The sequence below is a fragment of the Rattus rattus genome, chromosome 6, assembly GCF_011064425.1.
Source record: "Rattus rattus isolate New Zealand chromosome 6, Rrattus_CSIRO_v1, whole genome shotgun sequence".
Classification (NCBI taxonomy): domain Eukaryota; kingdom Metazoa; phylum Chordata; class Mammalia; order Rodentia; family Muridae; genus Rattus; species Rattus rattus.
The window spans coordinates 104,712,610-104,739,936 of NC_046159.1; the positions used below are offsets into that span (position 1 = coordinate 104,712,610).

The following is a 27,327-nucleotide window of genomic DNA, read 5'->3' on the forward strand; positions in this document are numbered from 1 at the left end:
CTCAATGAGTCTTGAAAGACAATGGGGTATAACCCTAGCCATTGGCATTTTGAACTTGGACCCGCCCCTCCCCCATTTAATCTTTTTCTTTTCAGCTCCCCTCCGCATTACAGATCTTCATCATCGAAAGTCTCCAGGCACTTCAACAGCATCACGTCGTCATCCACGGGAGGATCTGGTTCCTGCAAATCAGTAAACAAGAGGCTGACCCTTAGGACCAACGCATCTCCAGGCAAATAAGAAGGTCCTGGCATCCCAGGTGCACTCAACTCTCCAGCTTTGCCTGCCAGGTAGGGGTCACCCTTATCTCCATTTAGTTCGATACAAGGTCCTAGGACTTCCAGGAAGGGTAGCCAAGAGCTGGTTTCTGCCCCGTGCTTGGAACTTCCATGCACCCACAGAGGGGAAATCTGAAAGCTTTACCTAAATACCCATCTACAGAATATGGTGACCCATACCATGATGCACCCGCCAATCACATGCCTGGCTTTAAAGAAAGGAATGTGATGGTCCTATATCTGTAGTACAGATATTAGGAGAGTTATGGGCAAGGCACGTGCATTATACATAAATATCCACAGACTGCCTTTGAGTGGATGGGCAGGAAACTGGTTCTGGTAATTGTCCCTGGGAAAGACTAAGGGAGAGTCAGTAAGTCCAATAAGAGAGAGAGAGTGATATTTTATTGAGTATCTTTTGGGAAGTTTTGAACTTCATAACATGTAGATGCATTACCTACTATTAAAAAAATGTGGAAGAAGGAGGAGGAGGAGGAAGAAGAGGAAGGAGTAGGAGGAAGAAGAAGAAGGAGGAGGAGGAAGAAGAAGGAGGAGGAGGAGGAAGAAGAAGAGGAGGAGGAGGAGGAAGAGGAAGAAGAAGATGAGGAAGAGGAAGGAGGAGGAAGAAGAGGAGGAGGAGGAGGAGGAGGAAGGAGGAAGAGGAAGAAGAGGAGGAAGAGGAAGGAGGAGGAAGAGGAAGAGGGGGGAGGAAGAGGAAGAAGAGGAGGAAGAGGAAGAGGGAGGAAGAAGAAGAGGAAGGAGGAGGAGGAAGAGGGAAGAGGAAGAAGAGGAGGAGGAGGAAGAGGAGGAGGAGGAGAAGCAATGTGTTTAGTAAAGTTGTCTCACTCTTTTCAAAGATGCCAGGCAACTCCTCAGGACTCTATTGTCTCTCCCCTAAACATAATCCCAGGGTTTTTGATCTCCTTCCTTCTCTCTGCCAAGCAGAAAATGACCCCTGCTGTTTGATAGGCTGGCAGATCGGGGTTGTTCTTTAAGGATCCTTATACTGGTCCAGCCATCTACTGAGAGTAGGACCTCCCATGGGTGATACCCAGACGTGAGGTTTGCAACCTTCCACACCCCACGACCTGCTCTGGAGAAGAAGCTGCGCACCATTAGCAGTTAGGCCTGGCATAGAAAGAAGCAGCCCAGCCCTGCTGACCCTTCGTTTCAGACTTCCGGATTGCTGCTGCTTTAAGTCAGCGTTCAGAGAATGCAGTGTGGACGCCCACAGAGCTTCATCCAAACCCTCCCATGAATGCGACAGGGGGCAGCAGAGAGCTGGGGGGGGGTGCCACACGGAAGACAAGGAAAGCCCCCTCTTCACACCAGCCTATCAAATCACAGGGCTTCCTGCTCTGTCACTTATACAAGTCCTGGGTGGCTAACGAGACCCCAGGATGATGCTTGGAAGGGGCGAAGTTCAAGCACTCTGCCTAACGCAGACTCTCAACCTCTGTCCTCGGTCTCTGCCAGTACGGTGAATCTGTTGTTAAAGTCTTGGCAAATGTACTAACGTAATCACACCCAACAGGAAGAATGGGGCAGGTGCTACAGGATGAGCACTCCAGGATTCATGGGAAGTGGAAAGTAGACTGTGCAGAGACAGACGCTGTCCCCGAGAGGAACTGAAAGTGGTGTCAGCAGGGAGAAATGAGGAACCAGGAAGAAAGGAGTCAAAGGACACCTCTGCCCGTGGAAATGGTGCCCTCGCTGAAATTGTTTGCCACTGTTCTAGTACTATTTTAAACAAACAGCGGTAGCTTGCTAGGCTAATGGAGAAAAACCATGGTGGAGAATCTGAAAGGGCCTGTCCCCTGGTGGTGTCATCCTAGCATCCCCCAACCCCGTGAAAGTTCAGGAATGGAGCCCTAACCAGGATCCTGTGACTTACGTCACCACCAGCTACAGAGGGAGCTTTCAGAGAGAAGTTAGCCTTCAAAGGCTGACCAGAGATGCCACTGAAGACTCACAGAGATCAAATAGCTCACACAATGTTTATGAGTGCCCGCTAGGAGCCAGCCCTTGGGAATCTGGCTTTGCTACAAAGGGCTCCTGTGCAGATCGGTCCTGGAGGAAATCCCCCTGCCTCTTTCTTCTGTTTTCCCGGTGTCCTCCATTGTACAGAAGGCACTAGACTGAAGCTGAATTACCGTGAAGCAAACCAGAGAGCCTGAAAGCCCTCTGGGGTGGATGGAGTCAGGGTGGGCCAGAGTGCCCTCCCCACTAAAGGTGTTGGAAGAGGTTTTGCTGTCCCCACTCTATCTTACCTGGTTTAATGGAGTGTTGACACAGCCAAGGCCTTTGAAAAACTCGATGATCTGTATGTAGAGCTGAAATTTCTCCTCTAGGTTTTCTGAGTTGCAGCTGGCAAACACAGCGCTGACAGTAGAAGAAAGAGAAACCCTTTAGAATCAAATTGTTCACCCGGGCTTGCTACCACCCATGCCCTAAACACCGGCTCCGTGTGCAAACTTTAAGCACTCAGTTGAATTGTCAAGTAGCCCAGAGCTGTTTCCAGGGAAGTGTGTACCACCTCACTGAGACGCCATATTTGGAAGGCCTGCAAAGTGACTATGGCAAGCCTGTCTCTTGCGTCTCGATGTAGTAGTCTAAGCTGTGACGTCCTGAGTGAAGAGAGGGGAGCTCCTCTTACTCTCCATCTTCTGCAGCGGGGACTGTGGCTTTGGGCCACCTGAGGTAGCTCAGGGTGTCCATACACAGTGTGGGTTGAGCCGGGGAGTAGTCCCCACTCAGTGTTCTTCTCGTGGTACTCAGCTTAGAGCAAATGGTAGTTCTATTTGTGGGTGGGCTTCTTCCTCTCTGGCTTTAGAAGCATTCCCGGGCAGTGAGTACCTTGCAGTACAGAGGCTGAGTATCATAAGGCAGACCTGCCCTCACTTCTTCACAGAAGGAGGTTCCAGTTAGTACAGGGATCCTTTTTTACAGAAGGCCGGAAAAGATATTTTAATAGGTTTCTTCTTGCCTTTTCGGTGGAATGAGAAGTTTCTAACACTGTTTCACAAATGCACTCTGACAACTCCTTGACAATGACCTTGTCCTTACAAGCGAAACCCAGTGCAGAAATAGGAGTGTGGGGTTCTAGCCTTTTGCTGCAATAGGATCCACCACACAACGGTGGGAAGAGCTCACAATGCATGGCCTCCTGGCAGTCCCCAAGCATGGTGAGACCTGCATCTGGGGGGTGGAGTGGCGGAACTAAGGTGGGTGTTCAGGCAGCCTGAAGTTCTGCTTGAAGCCACCCAGATCACGGCTTTCAGGACTCTTTGGAGCCCAGGCTGCCACCAAGAGGACCCTTCACTCTGATCATAGGGACCTGAATGTCCTTCTGTCCCATGGCAAAAAACCTTACACGTCAGGCATATTGTCAGCCAAGACCACAGCTTCGCAAACCGCAGCTGCAGGGCCTCAGTTCTGGACTGTCTCACGCCGGGAAAGTCCCCTCAGTACGGATGGAGGCAAGATGCTTCTTGCTTTATAAATCTTTCCAGATCCCAGGGCTGGAGAGGTGGCTCAGATCTTAGTCTTCTTCCAGAGGTCCTGAGTTCAATTCCCCACAACCACATGGTGGCTCACAACCATCTGTAATGGGATCTGATGCCCTCTTCTGGCATGCAAGTGTACATGCAGAGGGAGCATTCACACATAAAATAAGTAAGTCTTTTAAAACGACTCTCCAGATCCCGTTCCACATCTTCTCACTGCGGTGCAGCCGCCCATCCTTTCCTCTTCTGCTCCTGTCAGTGCCCCACTTTGTACGGCTTAGAGATCCCTTCAGCTCAAAGCTTATTCCTATGTTGGTTCTGTGTGCCCGCCAGGCTGGCTGCTATTGCCTGACTCGTGGGCCACAGCTCGCTGTTTCCCTGCCCCCCCCCCCGATTTATATTCTTATAAGTTTAAATGATGGAAGATGTAGCTAACCCCCGGAATCATAGAAAGGTGTGTGTCAGGACTCTTATAAAGATGCCCGACAGAGATCTGTTTACAGAGAAGGTGATAGCTACAGGGAACTGGTCTTTCCCAGGCTTTGTCTCCGCCTTGACCTTGAATGTCCAATCTCCAGAACCTTGAGCAATAAGCGTCTGTTGTTTCTAAGCTGGGTTATGCAGGATGGACCAGTAGTAGGTCTGTGACTGCCCAGATCAGGCATGAGCAGGACCAAGGCACACTGGGGAAACTAGGCAAGTAAGAGACATGTTCTTAGAACCCTGAGCATGTAACTGAGTATGTGCCAGCCCTGGGCCAGGGAGGATGAATTTCCTCCTCTGGGGTTACGTGTGTATCTGTGGGATGCAGAACATACCAGACATGAGGCGCTTACGCACATCCACTCTCACACACAGTCACATTCGCCCTGACATGGTCTCACACCTATACGCACACTCACACAACGTCACATATGCACACACGTACACCACACACTCACCCAGATGTAACCTCAGGCCCACGAACATATGAACACACTTTCCTGTCACCTTCCTTACCTGATGTTAGACAGACGCTGGGCCTCACTCTTGTCCAGGAAGCTCGCCACATCAAAAGCATCTTCAAAAAGGATCTGAAAGAGAGGACAATGTTACCTGTGTCAGCGCTAACACTGCAGTCTGCTGCATGTCCAGGGCTACGGGGCCAGGAGCAGCAGACGGGCTCTCTCTTAGCATCCTGTCCAGCACACACGTGAAGTCTAGCACCAAACTCAGGGTCTCTGTTCAGTGATCTTCCCAGGGAGAGACTGAGAGGAAGAGAAAGAGCTGGGGACTGCTACCCCTGGCCCCATAAAAAAGCCAAGCCTCAGTTTACATCCAGGAAAGGCAAACCTGAATCTTTCCCGGTGGAGATATTCAAGCCTACAACACACAACCCCATCTCATCAGGGTGAGGCTGCAGGAGGGTGAGGCTGCAGGAGGGTGAGGCTGCAGGAGGGTGAGGCTGCAGGAGGGCTGGCTTCCAATGCCTGTTCATTCACTGGCAAGGTCAGCAAAGAACTTCTTTCAAACTCTCTTTTATAAAACAAGTCACAACAGCCACGGTCAAACGTCTGTCCATTCCAAAACCCTTTAATATCTTTGACTTGGGCTTCAGGGGTTGGAGAGACGGCTCAGCAGCTAAGAACACACAGGACTCTTGGAAAAGACCCAAGTTCAATTCCTTGAACTGCCTCTAACTCCAGCTCTAGGGGACCTGATGTGCTTTGGCCTCTGTAGGCTCTGCACTCGTTCGCATGTGCACGCGTGCACACCCGCATGCACGCCCGCACGCCTGCAGGTGTATACACGCACTTTTATAGTTAAGAATAAAACGGTAAAATCTTTTTAGAGGGTATTAAAAATTCTCCCTCCTCCTTCTCCCCTCCCTTTTAATGTGAAGACAGCAAGAAGGACCTAGCCAGACGTCAGCACAGGAAGTGTGGCTTTCTCAGCTCCCTGAACAGTGAGTGAACACATTTTCATGTTGTTGATTTCTCAGATTCGGGGTTCTACAGTGGCACAGAAAGGGCAAGATGCCAACAGTGCCTTTGTTACAACAGGATATGTATGTGTGTACGTATGTACGTATGTATGTATGTATGCATGTATGTATATATATAAGTGAGTTAAACTCAATTACGTTGACAGTATTATTAACGGCTGTCTGCTTCATAAAAGGACTTTGTGAATGTCATGGGAGTTCTGAACCAGGCATGGGTGAGTTAAGAATCACCCAGTAGCTCTCCTGCCAGAGATGCTCGTTGCTGACACAGTGACCTATTTCTCTACAGTCATTTCCTTCCTCGTGTTGTAAGAATTACAGTGATTAATAATAGAACACACTTGTTGTTTAGATAGCCTTGATCCTGCTTTCTCCTGAATTTGTGTCCCAACAGAATACTGAGTATTCAAACAAAATTGATTTACACTTCAGGCTGAGAGACTTAGCAGAAATACAGGGCACCTAGGTAAATCTGAATTTCAGATTAGAAGACTTAATACATATTTAGTATAAGAGGGGCTGGAGAGATGGCCCCGTGGTTAGGGGCATTTGCTGTTCTACCGGAGGACCCACGTTTAAGTCCCAGTACCCACATGCAGCTCGCAACTGCCTGTAACTCCAGTTCCTGGGAATCTGACACCCTCACACAGACCTACATGCAGGCAAAATATCAATGCACAGAAAATAAAAATAAGTTATTTTATTCTTTAAAGTGTGACTGGACCTGCTTCCTTCTCCCTGGCACACACACTGGCAGCCACCCTGAAGAAAAAAGAGGGGTTCTCTGCCCCCGGTGGGTCTGCAGGGGCTCTTACCCACACCCAGTGTAGTTCTCTCCCAGAGGGCAAACATCTGCTCTAGAGTCTTCCTCGATCTCCCCCCCTGGAACACAAGCCTTTGAGGTGTGGGCCGTCCAGCTGGTTTTCTGGACACTGCTTTTGGTGTCTCCCTTGACATTCCTGTTGAGACTTTGAGGAGCATCTGGAAAGGGGCCACAGAAGGGCCTGCGTTCCCATCTTCAGCTCTGTATCTCTTCCCATAGATTTGTGATAGAGAGGCCCTCCCTTCGCTAACCTCATATAATTAGTCCACACAGTGGCAGGCCACTCATTCTCCTCACACATACAAAGCCCTCTCAGGAGTCACCTGCTGAGGGGCATTGGGAAAGTCAAGGCAAAGGACCACCCCATGGGGTCTGCTCACCTCTTCCGGGGTGGAGTCCAGTGAGCAGCTGGCTCCTTGGCTGTCCACCCCGCTGTCCTTCATGCTGCCCTCGGCACCGGCCAGCTCTAGGCAGGCCTCGGTGAGGTCCGAGAAGGTGCTGTGCTGCTGCTCCCACACCTGCAGGAGCCTGGCCTTTTTCTCCTCAGAGAGAGTCTGCCACAGGTGGGAGATGGCCGCAGAGACAATGGGGAGTGTCACTTCCTGTGCAGAGATGATGCTGTTCATGGTCAGGAGGTCCATGGTCTGCTTGTAAAAGTTGAGGTACCTGGAACAGACATGGTTTGTCCCTCAGACCTCAGCCAGGTCCTTATGATCAGGCCACAGCTGTCATGGTTACCATTCCTTGGTTTATCAACAACATAGCTTTGTCTCTGCCTTCCCCTGGCCCCACAAATGCAGCAGCCATCTTGAGAGCCATGGTGGTGAGAGGTATGCCTCTCTCATTTCTTCAATACAAGGCACGGCTTTTGTACAAGGCATGGCTGCTTTAGCTCGCCTCACTGTGGGAATATTCTGAGACTGAAACATAGCAGGTCCGCTACATTCCTGCTTTAATTTCGGGCATGAAAGACTCAGCTACACATGGTGTGAACCTCCTTGTCTCTAGTCCATGCCATGTGGAAGCCAACAAGGCTGCTGGAGGGTCTTAGGTCCATGGAGGAGGCATTAGAAGTTTGAGCAAGCCAGGAACTATCTTTGTATAAGAGAAGATGTGGCCTGGTACTCAACCTCCGAAAGTAGATTTCTGAGGGGTGTTCGTGATAGAAGGAGGGGTGAGTACTAAAAATCACTGAGAGCAGCGCTCTTACCACAGAGACCCCTAAATAATCCCCCCTTCTAAGTAAAAACCGTATTTGCTATACAAATGTAACTTTAACATTACATTAGCTGGTCTCCATTGGGGTGCTTCCCACATGGAAATCCTGTAGTTTGGTGATTTGGAACCGGGTTTGAACCATGCATGCTTGGAGGCTGCCATACAGGCCAGCCAGAGTGTCTGTCCCCTTGCCCATAGAATCAATCCCCCTGCGTGAGTAAAGCATCCCACCCAGCTGTTCACACCGTTCAAATTCCATGAGGTCCGGCAACAGAGTGGGAGAGGCGTGGGACAGATCGACTTTTTTCTCCTCTTCCTCCTCTTCCTCCTCTTCCTGGTATTCCTCTACCTCTCTCTCTTCATCATTTCCTCCTTCTTCAGCATCCGGCCCAACAGCCTCAGGGGGCAGCCATGCAGGGGGGCTGTTCTGAAGAAAACTGTTTAGAAACACACTGGGGGAGAACACGGAATCGAGAGAGTGCTAGGCAAATCTCGCCAGTGAGTGCACACACGAAACGCATAATACAACTTTGCTAGCTATATAATCCAAATATGTGGATAATAACCAAGTGGCCCTTATGAATACAAGACTGCTAGCCCATCATTTGAAAGTCAGTCATCTTACCATATCCACAGGCTATAGAAGAAAAACATATGTTTATCTCATTTGATTCCTCTGTGCACAAGAAAGTGATAAAGTCTTTATGGAGGGAGACTGGAGGCGGTTTCTTTCTTCTTGAGACATTTTTTAATGTCTTCACAGGATGTAACTTGATTTCTAACAGAAATTTCCACTAGGCTACAATATAGTTAATTTTTAATATATTTTAAATTTAATTAATATTACATATTAATGTAATGTTTAATGCATTTAATAATATATTTAATAATATTTCACACAGGCTATAATATATACTTGTTTAAAAGTTTGGAAAGCAGGGCTGGAGAGACGGCTCTGTGTTTAGGAGCACTGGCTGCTCTTCCGAGAGGACCTAAGTTCAGTTCTCAGCACCTACATAGCTGTTTGTAAGCATCTATACATCCAGTCTCCAAGTACACTGTGGGCACATGGTACATAGACATACATATAGGCAAAACACCCATCCATATAAAATAAAAATAAAACAACATTTTAAGGCATTTAACTTAAAAACTAAATTAAAATTCTGGAAATCAGAGGGGAAAAGTACAGAGAAGAAAATGAAAGTTCTAAGTGTCCACACCAAAAATCCCTAGACAACACCATGACGCCATAGGTTTTAGTGGGCTAAAACGGTGAATTGTTTGTGGCCCTCTCTGGGGTGGGAGAGATGTGGCTTGCACTCTGGGTCTCATTAGAGGCCAACCTGGACCTATATCATGTCATTGGAGTGGACATGCCATGGGGCCAATGGAGAGAACAAAGGCCTGACAGTTGTCCCTCAAGTGCAAAATGTAGTCTTGGACCTGCAGGCTCCATGCATGAGAAAGGGGCCAGCCTTATGTCAACTCTTGACAGCAATGCAGAGCAGAGAACACGCTTACACACCACGCATGCAAAGCACTGGCAGTGAGAAAGTTAAATGTATTCCTGACTTCACATATGGTTTACACGTGAAGTTCCTCTCCCTCTTCCCCCCAGAAGTCTCATGTGTGAGGGCTTCATGTCTGTTGGTGATATTATTTCGGGAGATCCTGGACACATAAGGTTGTTAGTCCTAGCTAGAGGAAGTAGGTCACTGGGGTGGGGCATTGGGGGTATCTTGTTCCCGACCCCTTCTTATCCCTCTCTTTGTTCCCTGTCTTCTGCGAGCTGAATGGCCCTCCTCTTCCACACATTCCTGCTGCCAGGATACCTGCTCAGGCTCACGGGGCTAAGCAACTATGCAACTGTGAGCAAAACCAGTTCTTCCTCCTTTGTGTGGTCATCTCAGTGTCAGGGTCACAGTGGTGAGGAAAGTGACTGACAGTGGAGCAAACATAGGAGAAGGACATTTCCCAAACCAGCCTCTCCGTTCAAGTTTGACTAGGATGTCTGTATAGTCTTCCACATCTGTCTTATACACACACACACACACACACACACACACACACACACCCCACATATGTATACATAACACACATATGCATATATACATATGTATACATTTGTATACATACATAACACACATATACACGCATATGCATATATATACATATATACACATACACACGTGTATACATACATAACACACATATATATGCAATATACATATACATATATATACATATATCTGTATACATATAGCACACACATACACACACACACACATACACACACACACACGCACACACACACCAAGACATGGGTAAATTCCATGATCTTCCTTCTCTAAAGTAGTTTGAATAATGCAAACAATCAGATGGGGGGATATCCATCAGAGCTAGCATGAATTTTCAGAGAGGTGCTTTTCTGAATTCTGTAATACGCATGAGTCACTTAGGAAGAATATCCAAGCCATGTTATCGGGATGAAGGAAGGATAAAGCTGTAGGGAATGGGACAGCTGTTAAGTGAGAGCACCCTCATGGCCTTGCTCACTGGAGTCTGCTGTCACACAGCTCTGAAGGCTCCCAGCTCCGGTACCTGCCAGGTCTCACCTGTCATTATCAGAGTACATTCTGGCATATTCTTCCTTGACTTCCTCTAAGGTGTTCGGATTTCCGTCTTGCAGGTTGAAGAATCCTATCAGGGACACGAGGGCAAGAGTCATAATGAGAAAAGTCAGACCTTTGGATCTCTCCTGCTGGTCTAGTTCAGGGACCCTGGGAGGAGGAGGGAGGCACAGAAAACCCAGACCCGCCTAGCTTTAGAGAGTGCAGAGCCATTTCCCGCTTCTCCTCAAAGGCATGAGGGGAGAGTCAGGTCAAGTACTAGTCTACTCCTTCTCTGGTCCCTAAAGCTGAGGTCAGATGCCTTTAGCCATGTCCCATTAGGGAAACCATCGAACCCACACAGTCTGGGGACCCTTGCCCATGCTGCCAGGGTGCAGATTTCCTGGGATGGGATCCAGTTATGGCCCAAGCACAGTGCTTGACACACCACACCATAGGTTCTTAACACATATCTCTGCCTGCAATGGAAAGTCTGAGGCAGCCTTCTCTAGGGAGGGGTCTCTTGCCTTTGAGCTTCAGCAAATTATCCAAGCTTCCTTCCAGTTCCTGAATATGAGACTTCGCCTTATTCAGTACCTGCCACTGAGGACACAGACAGACGTTGAAAACACAGCCCTTCACTGCTGAAACGATTTTCCTTACGGGCCCAGGAAACCCCTTGTCACTCAGAGGCCATACTCCCCCCATGCAAGTCCCATCCTTGTCCTGGTCTGTGGAATGGATAGGAAGTTTGACCCAGTGCACAGAGATAGGGAGACAGGTTTGCATTCTATAAATGGGTGCTCACTGGAATCCCACGGTGTTTGGAAATGAGATGTGTTGAGAAAACGACCACAGTGGCTGCAGAGTCACAGATAGGCTGCTTGCAGGTGGGACACTGTGACAAGGGGGCTCGGTGGACGGAATGTCAAGCTCAGGCTTGCACAAAGGCCCTCTAGACTTCTGCTCAAGTGGTGACCGTGTGCAACCCAGTATTTTTTACTCAAAATGTTTACTTGCTGAATTCATAGACCCTGTGTCGCTAGGTGTGTTAGCCTAGGCCTATAATCCCAGAACTCGGTAGGTAGAGGCAGAAGGTGTCAGGAGGCCAATGCCAGGTGCATATTGAGTTCAAAGTCAACCCAGGATGCATGAGACCCTGTTTTAAACAAAAAAAAAGAAAATAATTAAAATTTTTACATGGTCTAAACATACCTAAAAATAGCAAATGCTCTGTGGATTTGAATTCAGAATTTTTCCCTTCCTTCCTGCCCTTTTTCCTATATACCTCACTGTCCTTCACTCGGAATGCAGGGGCTAGGGACCTCGGCTGTTCTTAGGATGGCAAGACGACGCTCTGGCTACTCTGCTCTGAATGTTTGTGTTCTTCCTGTTACCGAACCCTCATTTGAAGACATTCAAAGGTGGGGGTCTTTGAGGACGCAATTGTCCTGAGAGCAGACTCTGAATGCATGGGGCTAATACCCTAAGAAAAGAGGCCCGAGGGAGCTTGTTCACTCTTCCCTGGGAGAGCATGGCTAGACTGCACGCTACATGAAACAGATATGCTAGCCCTCACCAGACACAAAATCTGCTGGCACCTCGAACTTAGACAGTCTAGCCTCCAGAGCTGGGAGCTGCAGATTATGGATGTCCCAGGGTAGGGCGTTTTGTTATAGCAGCTGTTATCTGTGGGGCTGGCATTGTGGCCCAGAGCCAATGTCCCGCTTTGGCTCAGCAGGACCTCTCAGCTCTTCCCCTGCACTCTTTCCCTCTCTTTCTTTGAAGCCAGGTCTCTCGCTCTCTCTCACAAGTTGCCCAGGGTAAACTCGAACACCCTGTGTATCCAAGAATGACCTTGAGCCTCTGATGCTTGCAGAGTGCTGCCATGGCAGGTGTGTACCAGCCCAGGTTTTACAGTGCTGGAGATGGATCCCAGGACTCGGGGCATGCCAGGTAGGCACCCTACCACCTAAGATACACCCTCCCCCACGTGCCTTCTTATGTTCCTACTGCATCGGGGAAGCCAGAGACATTAACATCGATATTTTCTCCTAGAATAATGTTTTCAAATAGTATTTTACCGTATAATGACCCTGTAGAGGCAATAGGACAGCCATCAGGGGTCACTTCCACCGTGTGGGCTCTGGGGATTGAACTTAGGTCATCAGGCTTGATGACCAGCACCTTTTCCTACTGGGCGTTTTCTCCTGCCCTTTCGAGTGCTTGTAGTAGGCTCACTTCCTTGGGATTTTTGTTCTGATTGAATTACCCACCCCCCCAAAACCACAACATCAAAAAGCAAAAGATATGTTGTGGTCTCTGTGGCATCTGTGACAGTGAGGTATTTATTTATTTATTTATTTATTTATTTATTTATTTATTTATTTATTTATTTTGGGGTAAGGTAACCATATTAAAATAGAGCCCTTGGGCTGGCCCCCAATTCAATAGAATTGATGCCCTTATGAGAAGGAGAAATGTGGACAGACACAGAACAGACCCAAGGCAGAAGAGGATGTGAGGGCAGTGAGACATGAATGTGTGGCTGGAGCGCTGCCCCTCCAGACAGCAGGGCTGGGTGGAAAATACCAGAAGCTAGCAGAGACATAAAAGGTTCTCCTCTGAAGCGGTCAGAGGCTCCGGACCCTGACCTTGTCAATAAACTGCTGTTGTCTTAGGTCTGCCTACCCATGCTTGCTGTCGTGTTATGGCAGCCGTGGAGAGCCAAGAAAACCTTGCCACTGACCAGCCTCATAGAGCAACTTTTCCCATGCAGAATCCCAGACTGTCCCTCCGAAAACCAAGAAAGAGAGAAAACAGCAGGCAGCTGGGTCCCCAGCACTGTGGCTGTAAAATGGGAAGGGTGGGAACAAAGATGCAGGCAACGAATAGCACAGTATACTGGGAAACACCACGGGGACGGCCATGTTTGACTTTTCCTGTGAGTCATGACCTGTGAGGAAGCCATGAGTATTCCCTGGTTTCCCTGCTCTGGCAACTGAAGGAAGCTAGAAGTAACTGGCCTCCCATTTACTGAGACTAGCCAAGAGCCACGCTCTCACCTACTAAAGCGTGAAGTCAAAATTTGGGGAAGAGGGCGGACATGCGGGAGGGTGCATATGGCTTTCCTCCAGATTTAGCTGCGCTCCCCACAGCAAGGCCATGCGTGCCTGCTTTCTGTTTGGCTGTCCTGCTAGTGTGTACACACTTCTCCATTGGTCACTGACAGGGACTTTAGGTTTTATGCCCCTCAGAAGCACAAGCAAGTACCTCTTTATTCAGTGGATGGGGAACATGGCTATGCCCTGGGGAGAGTTCTGCTTCCTAACAGAGACCCCATTCTTTCACCCTGAGTTGCTAAACATGCCTTTCCTTCACCACTCACCAGCCCCCCCACCCCACTTTCCAAGGGCAGGTGGAGGGGGGTTCTGTGGGGGATTCCTGCACTGAAAACCCGTACACGTAGACCCAGTGGTCAGGAGCTGCCTTTTAAAATTTCCACAGAGGCCTGGGCCTGCTCGGGAGCTCTTCTGTGGTGTCCTCCTACCCCAGCGAAAACTGGAATTCCTCTGGGAATTCTAGTAACAGAAAAATTAAAAGGTTATGGTTGTTGCCTTGCTGAAGGCGTCATCCTGGGAAGGAGCCAACCGGCTGGGAATGGGTTCAGGGGTACAAAAGAGTAGACGGGGAGATGCAGTGGGAACCTTTTTTGGCCTTGTCTTCTACCAGAATGCAAGTGTCTCCCCTCCTCCCTCCTCTCTACCTCCCCCTCCCCACTCCAGCCTCTGTTAAGACATGAGGCTGCCTGTAATGTTCTCACCGATACCAACCTGATTTCTCCTACCAACATCCCACTTACCAGGCCTTTCTCCAGTCTCTGGACAATAATTAATTAGTGTATTGTTAATTAGCAGCTAAAAAAGATAACCAAGAAGAAAAAGAGCTGGGTGGTATACACCTGTCATCTGACAGACCAGCCCAACTCCATCCTAAGAATGGAAGCCATTTTGTTATAAGGTCAAAACAAGTTCACTTCTGTTTCCTGTAAAATTCAATTTGACTGTGCTTTAACCCTCTTTCTGAAATCTGACGTGTTCCCTGCCCGGTGGAGTTGGACTCCCCCCATGATTATACTCTGATAAGACGTTCTGCCAAATAATTTTAAAATGTCTGCCAAGTTCCTATGTAGCCAAAATTCTTCTGGAAATCTCCCAACCCTTGACTATATAAACCCTACCCTCCCTTTCCTGTGCCCGATGCTATATTTCCAAACTCCACTTTGGAGTACATAGTCCTAACTGATTGACAATAAAGCTTGCTTAATCTGACTAAAGAATTCAGGTCTTTATTCTCATTCGGTGGGATTACTATGGAGAGGCAAAGGCAGGAGAGTGTGATTTCAAGGATGGTCTATTCTCTGGAAAGTTCTAGGCCAGCCTGGGCTACATGGAGACTGCCTCAAACATCAGCATCAATAAAAATCAAAAAAGGGTAGTTAGAGATAAATGTGTGCCTGGAGGGACAGATACACTGAACCTGCACATGAGTGCCAGTGTGTGTGTGTGTGTGTGTGTGTGTGTGCGCACGCGTGTGTATGCATGTGTGTGCGTGCGTGCGTGCATGCGTGCATGCGTGTGTGTAGATATACAGGGTCCTGGAGCGTCTGTTGGGAATGCCTGTTGCCCACCAAGTAACCACATGGTCTCCCTCCAACCCATAATTTCCCTTCTCAGGTCAGGCTGCTTGGCTGCTGGTTAGAGAAGCCTGCCTTTGACAGTTTGCCTGTGGGCAGCAGCAGGGCTGGCAGCTCTTGGCCAGTCCTTACCTCACTCTACAGTCCCACCATGTGGAGAAATGTTTCAACATCCCCGAGGCCCTGTACCTTTGAGGCTGTGAGATCAGACTGGGAGTAAACTGTCTTCCTTAGGTTGTTGAAGAGCCCTACCAGGGTGGCTCGATGGCGGGCCTGGGACAGGCGTCTGCGGGCCACCCGAGGCTCAAGCTGCTGCAGCTGTGGCACTGGCTGGGGTGCCCCATCATCTCTGGGTTGGTTGCCTTCTCCAGGGGTGGCCATTATAATCTACAACATAATATACCCCCTTTAGCCTTGTGTAACAGGGGTGACATTGAGGAAGGCAGGGCGAGCAGACAGGAAGGACGCAGCTCACAAGGCAGTGACTATAAGGAACAAGACCCACGATAAAGCCCAGGTGACCCCAAATCTCCTATGGAAACTTGGCTTCTAAAATTACAAGGCATGTACGGTGGACTTTCCGTTGAGGGGCACTGGAGCTTACCCCAGCACGATTCCAGCACATTATAGGACCTCCCTAGACATTCGCTTCTACAGCCAAGGTTGCACCTGGACCTTGAGAGCCTGTCCTTCCTCGTCTGTTTAAAGCTGAACAGGCTTGGGCTCCACCCTGTGTGATCTTTCTAACCTTAAGAATGTCCCTTCTTAGGGGCTGGAGAGATGGCTCAGTAGTTAAGAGCACTGACTGCTCTTCTAGAGGTCCTGAGTTCAAATCCCAGCAACTATAGGGTGGCTCAAACCATCTGTAATGGGATCTGCTACCCTCTTCTGGTGTGTCTGAAGAGAGTGACAGTTTGCTTACAAACATAAAATGAATAAATTTTCAAAAAAAATGGCCCTTCTTTTGCTATAGGGAGTGGTTATAAAATAAATAAATTTTCAAAAAATGGCCCTTCTTTTGCCATAGGGAGTGGTTACAAATGGTATCAAGATGCCCACTGTGGACCTGTGGACTTTTCTGTGCATATATTATACCTCAGAAGGAAAGAAGAGCCACAGATATGCTACTGCCTATGAAAGCAAGCAGACATGTGGTACTTCAGAGGGGAGCAGGCATGGCTTTGCCCTGCTTTGCTTGTGTTACTTTGTAAAGATCGCCATCACACTGACATTTGCCATAGATGGTTTTTACAAAGTAGGAGTCCTTCCTTTGGGTGAGGTGATTCTGTGAGCATATAAGGTTTTTTGTTTGTTTTTTTCCCTTTCTTTTTCTTCTTTTTTCAAAGAGGTTCCACACAGTCCGGGCTGATCCTCTTGCCTCTACCTCCCAAGGGCTGAGATTCCAGCTGTGCACACAGCCCAGTGTTTTCAGTACTGAGGCTGGAATTCAGGGCTTCCTGAAGCATCCTAGCAACTGAGCCATGCCTCCCACCCCAGCCCAGTACCTGGTATAGAAGCTTTAACAAGGGGCAAAGTTAAAGGCTTCTTTTGGGTTTTTTTTTGGAGCTGGGGACCGAACCCAGGGCCTTGTGCTTGCTAGGCAAGCGCTCTACCACTGAGCTAAATCCCCAGCACAAGTTAAAGGCTTCTGATTTGAGGACCACCCCTTACACAGAGCTCCTCCCCACGGCTCTTCGAGCAGAGGTGCAGTTTCTTTCCATCCGTGCAGCAGTGCTCAGTGCTGGGTGCTAGGTTTCTGCTGGGTCCACTCTCCCCGGAGCTCAGAGCTTCAGGACAGGGGGATTCATGACCACTGACGGACTTTAGGGTATGTCAGTGATTTGGAGAGACAGATTGATAAACTCAGGCAGAGCTTCAGTTGCAATTGTAACCAGAGGTTACAATGGCCTTTAAGAAGCGATTGGTGCCCTAGCTTGGGACATCACTTTACAGTGTCAGGAAAGAGTCTACCCTAAAGTAACAGGTGGGAATAGGAGACACTGCTCAGAGGGATGGAAGGTTAATGCTAATAGAATCTTCCCGGGAGTTCCAATGTCTGGTGCTAATGTCTAGGGAGTCTGGAGCTTTCCCAGTGCCCATGCCCATGAAAAAACTTCTGCATGGCTGTTGGGAGCCCTGGAGAAATGTGCAGTTCTTGCCTCCACCACACGGGGGAGACTTTCTCATTGCTTGCTCTTGCTGTGGTGGTCAGTCTTCACTGCTCAGCTTAAGGAGTGAGACGAACACCAGAGCATCCCCACCGGCTACCTGGCTTTGTGGCCTTGATCTCCTTCCATCACCCTTAGATTCCCCCAGGTCAGGAGCTCAGTAGGAAGCTAGAAGAGGGACCTCTCACTCTGCCTGAGGAGGAGGATGGAGCCTGGCAGATGACGAAGGACGGCTGCGTGATTTTCAGTGGCCTCCTACAGGCTGCCCACTAGTTATCACCAGCAGTGATCTTCTGCAGCTTCCCAAAGATAGTCTCTCCTAATTATTATCGACCTGGAAGTTCCGTTGCCCCTGACAGGAGCCTAGGTCTATATTTTTCTGACCAAACTTTTAGGGGTCTGGTTTAGAACTCCCTATGTAGATCAAGCTGGTCTCAAAACTCACAGAAACCATCCATCCCTCTTATGGGTGCTGGAACTAAAGGCATATACCATATGAAGCCAGGCTGAACGATTTTTATTTAGCATTATTAATTTGTATGCATGTGTGACGGTCAGGGACAACTATTTAGAGGGGATTCTCTTCTTTCACCTTTTTGTGATCCCAGGACAGAGCTCCCAGGTTATAAAGCTTGCATGGCGAGCGCATCTTGCTCTCTGAGCCTCCCAGACTCAGACCCCTTCCCCATCCACTCCCCCACCCCTCACCCCTCACCCCCGGACTGAACAGTAATGTATTCAGATCCATGTCAGTAGCAACTGTGATCGTATGGAGAGGCCTCATCCTGGAAGAAAATACCACCGAAATCCCCTTGGAATGGGAAAAGGGAAGGCGGGACTAAAGTTAGTGCTGTGCTAGGATGGGTGACCTGGCATACAATGGAAGGGGACATAGTATACCGTAAAATTAAGATCAGTACGTGATTGTGCACGTGTATGACAAGTTCTTACTACGTAGCCTAAGACAGCCTTGAACTCAAGATCTTCTTGCCAAACCCTCCCAGACGCTGGCATTACAAGAGTGTGTCTGTGCCTACCAACTAAGAAGTGAAGTTTAAAAAAACAAAAAACAAAACAAAACTATTTTAGGGGAGTTGGCTCAGTGGTCAAGAATGCTTGCTGCTCTTGCAAAGGAACCAAGTTCAAGTCCCAGCATTCTCATTAAGCAGCTTATAACCTCTTTTAACTCCAGCTCCAGGGGCATCCAGAACTCTTGCTTCCAGGGACACTTACTGCTTCCCACCTCTCCAAACGCATATATGCATAACTAAACTTTTAAAATATTCTAGTTAGGGGTTAGCTTGACAATAGAGCATTTCCTGGCTGTGCCTAACAGAAAAACCTTAAAACCTTTTCTTTTAAAAGCCCTCACAGATTGAGGTGTATGAAGAAACCTGCCCTCAGCAGCCTAAGGAGTAGGCAGTCTGTAGAAAGTCTGTATAACCTGGACCCCAACAGTAGGAAGAGCAAAACAGCTTGCAATACTCTTAAAAACTCCAGAATTTTTTGAAGATCACCTCTCGCTCCCCACCCCAGGCCAATGATTCTGCTGAGTAGCCCAGGCTGACCCAGTGTTCTCCTCCTCAGGGGTTGTGGATTAGCTCAGTGGTAGAGCGCTTGCCAGTAAGCACAAGGCCCCTGGGTTCAGTCCCCAGCTCCGAAAAAAAAAAAAAAAAAAAAAAAAGAAAATACTTTTCTCCGAGAGAGAATCGGGCTCACATCTGCAATCCCAGTGCTTGGTAGGCAGAGGCAGAAAGATTGCCAAGAATTCCGGGCCAGTCTGGACTGAGAAGTGAGATTCTGTCTCAGAAATTCCCAGACTGGGTTGGCTACACAGACCAGCTGGAGATTGCTTGTCCAGCACGGACAGAGTGCTGGCTTCTGTCCAAACACCTCTGGAACAGAAAAACAGGTGGGCGGCCCTTGAGAATCAGAACATCAAAGGTTCAAGACCGGCTTTACCTACACAGCAAACTCAAGACTGCGGTGACATGAGGCCACCTCAAACAAGCACAAGAACAGCCTCTCCGAAACACAAACAAAAAGCCAAAACCAACCAACTAACCAACCAAACACAAAAGCAGACACAGCAACCACCAACCAAAAACAAAACAAAACAAAAACAAAAACCCAAACCACAACTAAAACCAATCACCCCCAAAAACAATAGAAAAGGGCAAAACAAAACCAACTAACAACAAAACCCCCCAAAAAAGAAAAGAAAAAGACAAAAAAACCCAAGCAAACAAAATAAAGCAAAAACAACACCAAACCATTATTTAAAAAAAAAAAAAAAACAATTGAAAATGAATTATAGGCAGTGTGAGTCACCTAGTATGTCAAGACTTTTCCTAAAATAAAAGATAGAAAAAAAGAAAGAAAAGAGAAATCTGGGTGGTGATGTTGTAAGGTGTTTGAGAGATGATAGACCACGTGTGTGTGCTATGTGGGGAACAGTGGGCCAGCTTCTGGGTGAGTTTAAGGCCGGAGTCACCATGCTAGCTTGTTCAGTCAGCCTTGGAAGGGGCCAGGGAGCCCCCTAGACCTTAATTTCTCCACCTGTAACCAGGAGGTAAAACATCCTTAACTACACTGCAAGCTAAATGCTCTCACTTTACTTGCTTATAGTCAGGGATCTGTGATTCTCCTGAGCAAGTGACACAAGCCACCAACCGGGCGTGGGGTGGAGTGGTAGGGTTGAGGGGGTGGGGTGGTAGGGGTGGTGGGGTGGGGTGGTAGGGGTGAGAGGGTGGGGTGAAGGGTGGGTACAAGCCACCACATCTTAAGGAATTCTGGGGAGGTTCAACGACAATGTTCCTCTGTTCAAAGCCCATCCTTCCTGTAGGAAACTGGCACCGAAAACACCAAGGCCCTTCAGGAAGGCCTAGGTGCTGAGATTTTTTTTCCCCTTCAAACACTTAAACCACTATGGTGGACGTGCCAAGCAGTTTTTCCTTAGAATAAAGCAAGATCACAGCTTCACTGAACATTCTTCTAAAGTGGTATTTTGTGACAATGCAAACTGCCACGGGTCACATTTATATAAACCTCTCATCTATAAATCAAAGCACAGGTTTTCTTTCTCCTCCCCCCTTCCCCCCTTTCCTATTTCTGTCTCATTATGTAGCCCTAGCTGGCCTTGAACACATGATCCTCCTTCCTCGGCCTCCTCAGTGCTGGGGTGACTAATGTTACCACTATGCCAAAGTCTAAAACAGCCTCCCCCCTCCCCCGCCACACACACACCTTTTTTGAGACTTGGTTTTACTATGCAACTCTGATTGTCCTGGAACTCATTCTGTAGACCACGATGGCCTCAAACTCACAGAGACCCGCCTGTCTCTGCCTCCCTAGTGCTGGGATTAAAGGTGTGTCCATCACTGCCCAGCCAAAACCACATTTTTATAGACGAACAGTTTTCTATACAAACTCCACTTAATACCAACTCCTGACTAACATTTTGTAAAGTTCCCCAAAGCCAGATGTGCTGACACACACCTATCTCAGTCAGACAAGCAAAGCTAATGGAACTAAATTAGCTAATTTTTTATTTCCCTAGATTAAATAAAAATAAGTGGTCTTACTTTTTCTAGGTTTCAGAAAACTTTCATTTTTTTTTTTTAAGTTTAAAGGATCTCTAAGAAGGCGTGTGAGCCTTCTTGTTAGCAAATGGTAGGCAGAATGGTGCAATAGGCTGCATAATGTATTTGGGTTTCCTTTGATTCCTTAGCCTATTTGATGATGTAAAAAAAAATCCAGTATCACTATCAAATATGAAGGAGTTGTGAGTGATACACATACACATGGCTCTAGGAATCGCTGTATTCTCTCTCTCTGAGTCATGGGTAACCCACACACTTTCTAGGAGTCATGGATGAAACACGCAGATCCTCTAGGAGTCGCTGCCCCACATTCTAGGAGTTGCAGGTGACCCACACAGGCTTTAGGAGTCGTGGGTAATCCAGACACATCCCGTAAGAGTAACCGGTGACCCATACACGATCTAGCAGTCTCGTGTGACACACACATGCTCTAAGAGTCGCAGGTGACCCCCCCGCCCCCTTCTAGGAGTCATAAATGACCCACAAACACATCCTCTAGGAGTCGCAGGTGATCCCCACACATCCTCTAGGAGGCGCTGGTGACCCACAGGTCCCCTCTAGGAGTCGCAGGTGATCCGCACACATCCTCTAGGAGGCGCTGGTGACCCACAGATCCTCTAGGAGTCGTGGGTGATCTCCACACATCCTCTAGGAGGCGCTGGTGACCCACAGATCCTCTAGGAGTCGCGGGTGATCTCCACACATCCTCTAGGAGGCGCTGGTGACCCACAGGTCCCCTCTAGGAGTCGCGGGTGATCTCCACACATCCTCTAGGAGGCGCTGGTGACCCACAGATCCTCTAGGAGTCGCGGGTGATCTCCACACATCCTCTAGGAGGCGCTGGTGACCCACAGGTCCCCTCTAGGAGTCGCGGGTGATCTCCACACATCCTCTAGGAGGCGCTGGTGACCCACAGATCCTCTAGGAGTCTCAGGTGGTCTCCACACATCCTCTAGGAGTCGCTGGTGACTGCCGCCCACACGCACGCATCCTCTTGGAGTTGTGGTGACTCACACAACCTCTTGGGAGTCGCAGGTGATCCACACACGCTCTAGGAGTCATAAGCGACCCACACACACATCCTCTAGGAGTCTCAGGTGACCCCCCCCCCACATCCTTTAAGAGTCACAGGTGACCCCCCACATTCTCTGGGAATCATGGGTGACCCCCCACCACGCACACTTTGTGGCAGTCGCAGGTGACTTGCACACTCTCTAGGAGTCCTGGGTGGTCCCCATGCATGCTCGAGGAGTCGCGGGTAATTCTCACACACGCTCAAGGAGTCGCGGGTGACCCTTACACAAGCTCTAAGAGTCGCGGGTGACCCCCTCACACGCACGCTCTAGGAACCGCGGCTGACCCACACACTCTCTAGGAGTCACGGGTGACCCACATATACACTCTAGGGGTCGCGGGTGACCCACACACTCTCTAGGAGTCACAGGTGACCCTCCCCACTCGCTCTAGGAATTGCGGGTGACCCACACACATGCTCTAGGAGTCACGGTGACACGCACGCTTAAGGAGTCGCGGGTGACCACACACACGCCCGTGAACAAATTAGTCACTGACATTAGTCATGCATTCACGAGCACCCACTCGGACTCTGAGAACACAAATGGTAGGAGAGTACTTACCCTTAAGGCCACTACGGTGAACCATGCACCTTCGACTCTTGTGGAACACGCAGGAAGTTGCTCGAAGCTCTGACGAGTCAGTCACTCACGACTGCCCGTCGCAGAGTAAGAAGAGAGGCTCTTGCCTCAGGTAGATATCTGACCTGGTACCCAGGCTGGGGACCAATCACAGCCCTGTCACTACCCCCATGACCAATGGGGATACGTGGTGGTGCGCCAATGGGAGCGTGGGCATTGGTGGAAACATTGTAACAATTTGCCACAGGTTGCAAGAGGGTGTGGAAGAAGCGAGATGACCTTCTCACCCCATCCAGGCGGCTAACGCCAGTTCTTACACCCCTCAACTAGGGCAACGCCACCATAACTTTCTCTTGAGCGACAGAGGAGTCATCTTCAAGGTCTCGGTAGCAGTCCCCTATTTCAAAGAAAAGAAAGAGAAAAATAAAGATATGAGAGGGAATAGGTACAAAATAGGAGAGAGGAATGGAGGAACCTGAGAAAGCAGAGAAGAGAACCTTAAAGGTGGAATTAAAATGCAGAGAAGAAAGAGGAGAGAGGGTGTGTTTAGTTGTTGGTGCAGTAGGCAACAAGTTTCCTCCAGGTTGAGGGGACACAACTCATTTTCCCACCTCAAAACCAGATGTACTGTTATCAGTAAGCCTCTTTTCCCACCTTGTATCCTGAGATGTCCGTAATGGTCCTCACACCACCACATCAATTTGGCACACTAGGAGTGCCACCACATCAAACTGGCACACTAGGAGTGCCACCACATACTTGTAGAGCAAAAAAGGCAAGCCAAAGCCCCTTGGAAGGTGAGAGGCTCAGCTTGTGAATAGGAGGGAGGGCGCCTCCTGCAGTCTGACCTGAGGTGAGCTGCTTCACCTTCTCCCGCCCGAACGCAGAGGTTAAACGGAGGTCACTTGAAGTAGCAGGTGCAGCCAGGGCACCAGAAGTTGGATTCCAGTCGGGAATCTACCTCACAGTGACTGTGACTGGCTATAAAGGAGCCCCTATCTAAAGTATGCAACAGGGTACCTTAAATTCGACCCTAGAAGAGTCATGGTGTCATCTTTCAAGAGGTTTTGGTAGGTTGTGTATTTTATCAACAAAATAAAAACTGTCCAGTGGGAATGGTGGGGCACAGCTGTAGTCGCAGCAATCCGGTAGTCCAGAAAGGAAAAGAAGCTGAAGTTGGAGGCTAACCTGAGCTTGGAAGGGAGGCTCTTGCTTCTGGCAGAAAACAGGTCTGGTACTTAAGGTGGGGACCAATGGAGACCCTGTTACCAGCTGCCTTCCAAACTGGCAGGGATGTGGCAGGCCAAAAGAACTGGAGCTCTGGAAGACAGTGTAGCGAGTGGCAAGAATGATACAGAAAAGAGCGGTGTGGACAGGTATGGCAGCAAGGCTTCTCTCAAAAGCTTGTTCCACGTCCAAATAGCAGCTGCACCTTACCCCCTTGCAGGCAAGTTTAAAATGTATCATTTCCCTTCAAAGTTCTGCTCGGGTCATGACCTATCCCTTCTGACTCTCGGCAGCCTTTGATGTGGGTTTCTGAGAGCCTGAGGGATGTCTCTTAGGTGATCCCACGCCTGCATCTGTGATCCTTCTCTTGGCTCTGCTTAAACCTCGGTTAAGTGCTGCTGGGGCTACCGGGAGCAGAACTGGTACTGAGGCTGTGAACCTCTGTCTTGGAGAGCCTTGTCCTTGCCCTGAGAGGTTAAGTGGAGGTTTGCAAACTTTGACCTCTGACAAGCCTCAACCTTTAATTTAGTTACCAGTCCCCTGCCTACTTCATGCGTTAGCACGAACACGTACACGCACATGCACGCGCACGTACATGCACGCGCACGCGCTTCCATACTTTGACCTCCACAGAGGCAACGGAGCACTCTGAAGACATTCTAACCCTACCTGCAGTAGCCTGGTTTCTTTACTGAAAAAGAGATCCTTAGGCAGTTCCTCAGCATCAAGGCCAGGGGCTCTGCTCCAGAATGGTAGGGGCCCTAGCAGTACCCATACGATTGCTGTCCTTTGAGCCTCACGTCTGCTTCCATGTAACATAGCTGCTGCCCTCCCCGCCCCGCCCCCCACGGGCTGCAGAGACAGTTCAGAGGCTAGGAGCTCAGATTCTTCTCCCAAAGGATGGGCACCCACACCAGGTAGTCACAACTGCCTGCAACTGCAACTCCAGCGCTCTGGGCTCAGTATGGATGGATCGTTAAAAGTCAACCCCTCACGTATGTCCCGTGAACTCTGTCCGCAGCCCTGCATTGCGGGCGCCGTCCTGAGATGCTATGCTGGTTTCACTGTCCTCTTACTAGATCCACATAACACCCTCCTGACAGGAAGGCTTTTGAGATCCCCATTTTAGACTAACTCAGAGCCACTTTGGTTCTATGTCCTTTGGCCCTGGCTTGTTAAAAACAAACAAACAAACAAACAAACAAACACCCAAAAAATTAACATTCTTTTCAAAACTCCATGTGTATGAGTGTTTTGCCTGCATGTATGTCTGGCAGATGCCAGAAGAGGGTGTTAGGTTCCCAGGAGTTGTTACAGACAATTGTGAGCCATGTGGGTGCCCGCAACTGAACCCAGGCCCTTTGCAAGAGCGGCAAAGCTAAGTGCTCTTAACTGCTGAGCTAGCCCTCTCTAACTGGCTCCTAGCCATTTCATCTGTTAAAGTGTGGAGGCCTAAGACTTTTTTAACCGTGCAAACAAAATTAGAGTCATGGCTCATGAGCGGAAGGATGGATGCCCTTATAGATAAACAGGTAAATGAATGATTTACTAAGAGACGTGGCTCACGTGATTATGAAGGCTGAGAAATCCCATGACATGACAGGGCACTTCCTGATTCAAGACCCTGGGATGTCAGTAGCGTGATTCAGTTCAGATCTAAAGGCCTCGGAGCCAGAGGAGCTGCTGAGGTAAATGTCACTTCAAGGCTGGGGGTGGGCTGGGGGGTGGTCTAAGCATTTTGAGAAACACTGGTGGGAACTCTGGGGTCCAAAGTCTAGAGAGCCCAGGACTCTGACAGCCAAACATCGCAGGGAGAGAAGAGGAGGGAGAGAGGGAAAAAGAGAAGGGGAGGGAAAGAGGGAGAGAAGGGGATGGAGAGGGGGAGAGGGAGAGAGGGAAGGAAAGAGAGGGAGAGAGGGAGGGAGAGAGAGGAGGAGGAAGGGAAGGAGAGAGAGAGGGAGGGAAAGTGAGAATTTTCTCTTGTTTAATTGGGCTCTCAGCCAATTATGTAGTGTCTTACAATGAAGACAGACAGGGTGCTACATAAGGCAGCTGTGAAAGTCCCGGGGAGGCATGTCCTCAGGCTGTGAAGTGACAGGAAGGAGATCCAGTGAACTTGACTTTGGGCTCTTTGCTCAAGAGGCCACTCTTAGGAAGGCTTCTAAGTGGGTTTCTCCCTCTCTCTCCGGCCACTCGTTCTCCCCCTTCCCCTTCTCTGTTTCTTTCTTTGACCTGTTTTTTTACTGGCTAGTCCAGGCTAGCCTTAGGCTGTCACACTACCTTCCTCAGCCTTCTAATGGTTGGCAAATACAACCATGTGCCGACACACCCAGCACTTTTATGTCTTTGTTTTTTTTTAAAAAAGCAAGCAAACAAACACAAACTGGCAACAAGATAGCTACAGGGGGAGGCCCTGAAGGTACAGAGCGAGCCGAGGTGAAGTTGGAGATTTGGAGGATGGGTAACTAGTTTGCATGCCCTCTTCACCAGGACAGTGGAATTCACTAGATGGAGGCCACTGTCCCAGATCCTGATACAAGGGGACAGAACATTTCCCGAGGAGAAGCAGAGTGGCTCTTGACACAGTGGGGGTGGGGTGTGAAGAACAGGACTGGGACATGGAAGAGGGATTCCTGGGAAAGGAGTGGGAAGGGAAAGGCTGCGACACCCCTGCCCAGGGTCTTGCAGAGGCTGGAGGATGGGCTTGACTTTCCCGTGTGCTCCCCTAGTTGGCTCTTGCCAAGGCCTTACTACTTATTAACTCAGGAGATGCAAACCGTTAAGGTAGTGAAAGCGATACATTTTACAGGCTCATAAACTCATAGACTCCAAGGCTAGCCTAACAGTTTTATTGGCGGCTTGCTGCCCTCTGCAAATGGTGATTCCCTGCCTTAGGGGGGTGGAAGGCAGGGTAATTAAGAGGGTGGCAGATTCCTACTCTGACCTGACCCGATTCTCGGGAACTTTTGATAACAGTCTGTGATCTAAAAGAAAGTGCTTTGCTTTCTGTGTTAGTGGTGCCAGGTGGAGGGCCCCAGCAGGTCCCAGCGCGAGGAGAGGCTTGGGGACTGGAGGTTGTCAGTAGAGCACTTGCCTGGCACGCGTGAAATTCCTGTTCACTTTCCAGTACCACTGTCAACAGATACAGAGACATACGCGAAAAAAAGTGCGAAGTTTTAGTTCCTCAGCTATATATGTAAACGTGGGGGACTGCTTAAGACCTCTGAGTGGGTTAGCACTAAGGATGGCTGGCACAGTGAGGCACAATGGCGTACATCCGTACATCCATAATCCCAGTACTCAGGAGGCAGAGGTAGGAGGATCGCTGCAAGTTCAAGAACTGGCTGTTTTATATACATGGAGTTCCGGGCCAGCCTGAGCGGCTGAGGCCCCGTCTCGAGAAAGTAAGGAAGACAGAGATATGGCGGTTACAGGAAATGAAGATGCTATTAAATATTTCGTTCCTGGGATGGAATGATTGTTAAGAGCACTCGCTGCTCTTCCAGAGGTCCTGAGTTCAATTCCCAGCAACCACACGGTGGCTCACAACCATCTGTA

The 27,327-nt window shown here is 49.0% G+C and overlaps 1 protein-coding gene across 1 annotated transcript; it reads right to left on the reverse strand.

The window, feature by feature from the left end:
• Positions 1-107: 107 nt before the first annotated feature.
• Positions 108-15,498, reverse strand: Stra8 (stimulated by retinoic acid 8). The gene is made up of 8 exons (XM_032905225.1): positions 15,307-15,498; positions 10,949-11,024; positions 10,428-10,512; positions 8,055-8,261; positions 6,972-7,257; positions 4,784-4,857; positions 2,549-2,660; positions 108-182 (listed from the first exon to the last, which is right to left on the reverse strand). The coding sequence occupies exons 1-8, from the start codon at positions 15,496-15,498 to the stop codon at positions 108-110; spliced, it is 1,107 nt and encodes a 368-aa protein (XP_032761116.1).
• Positions 15,499-27,327: the final 11,829 nt, after the last annotated feature.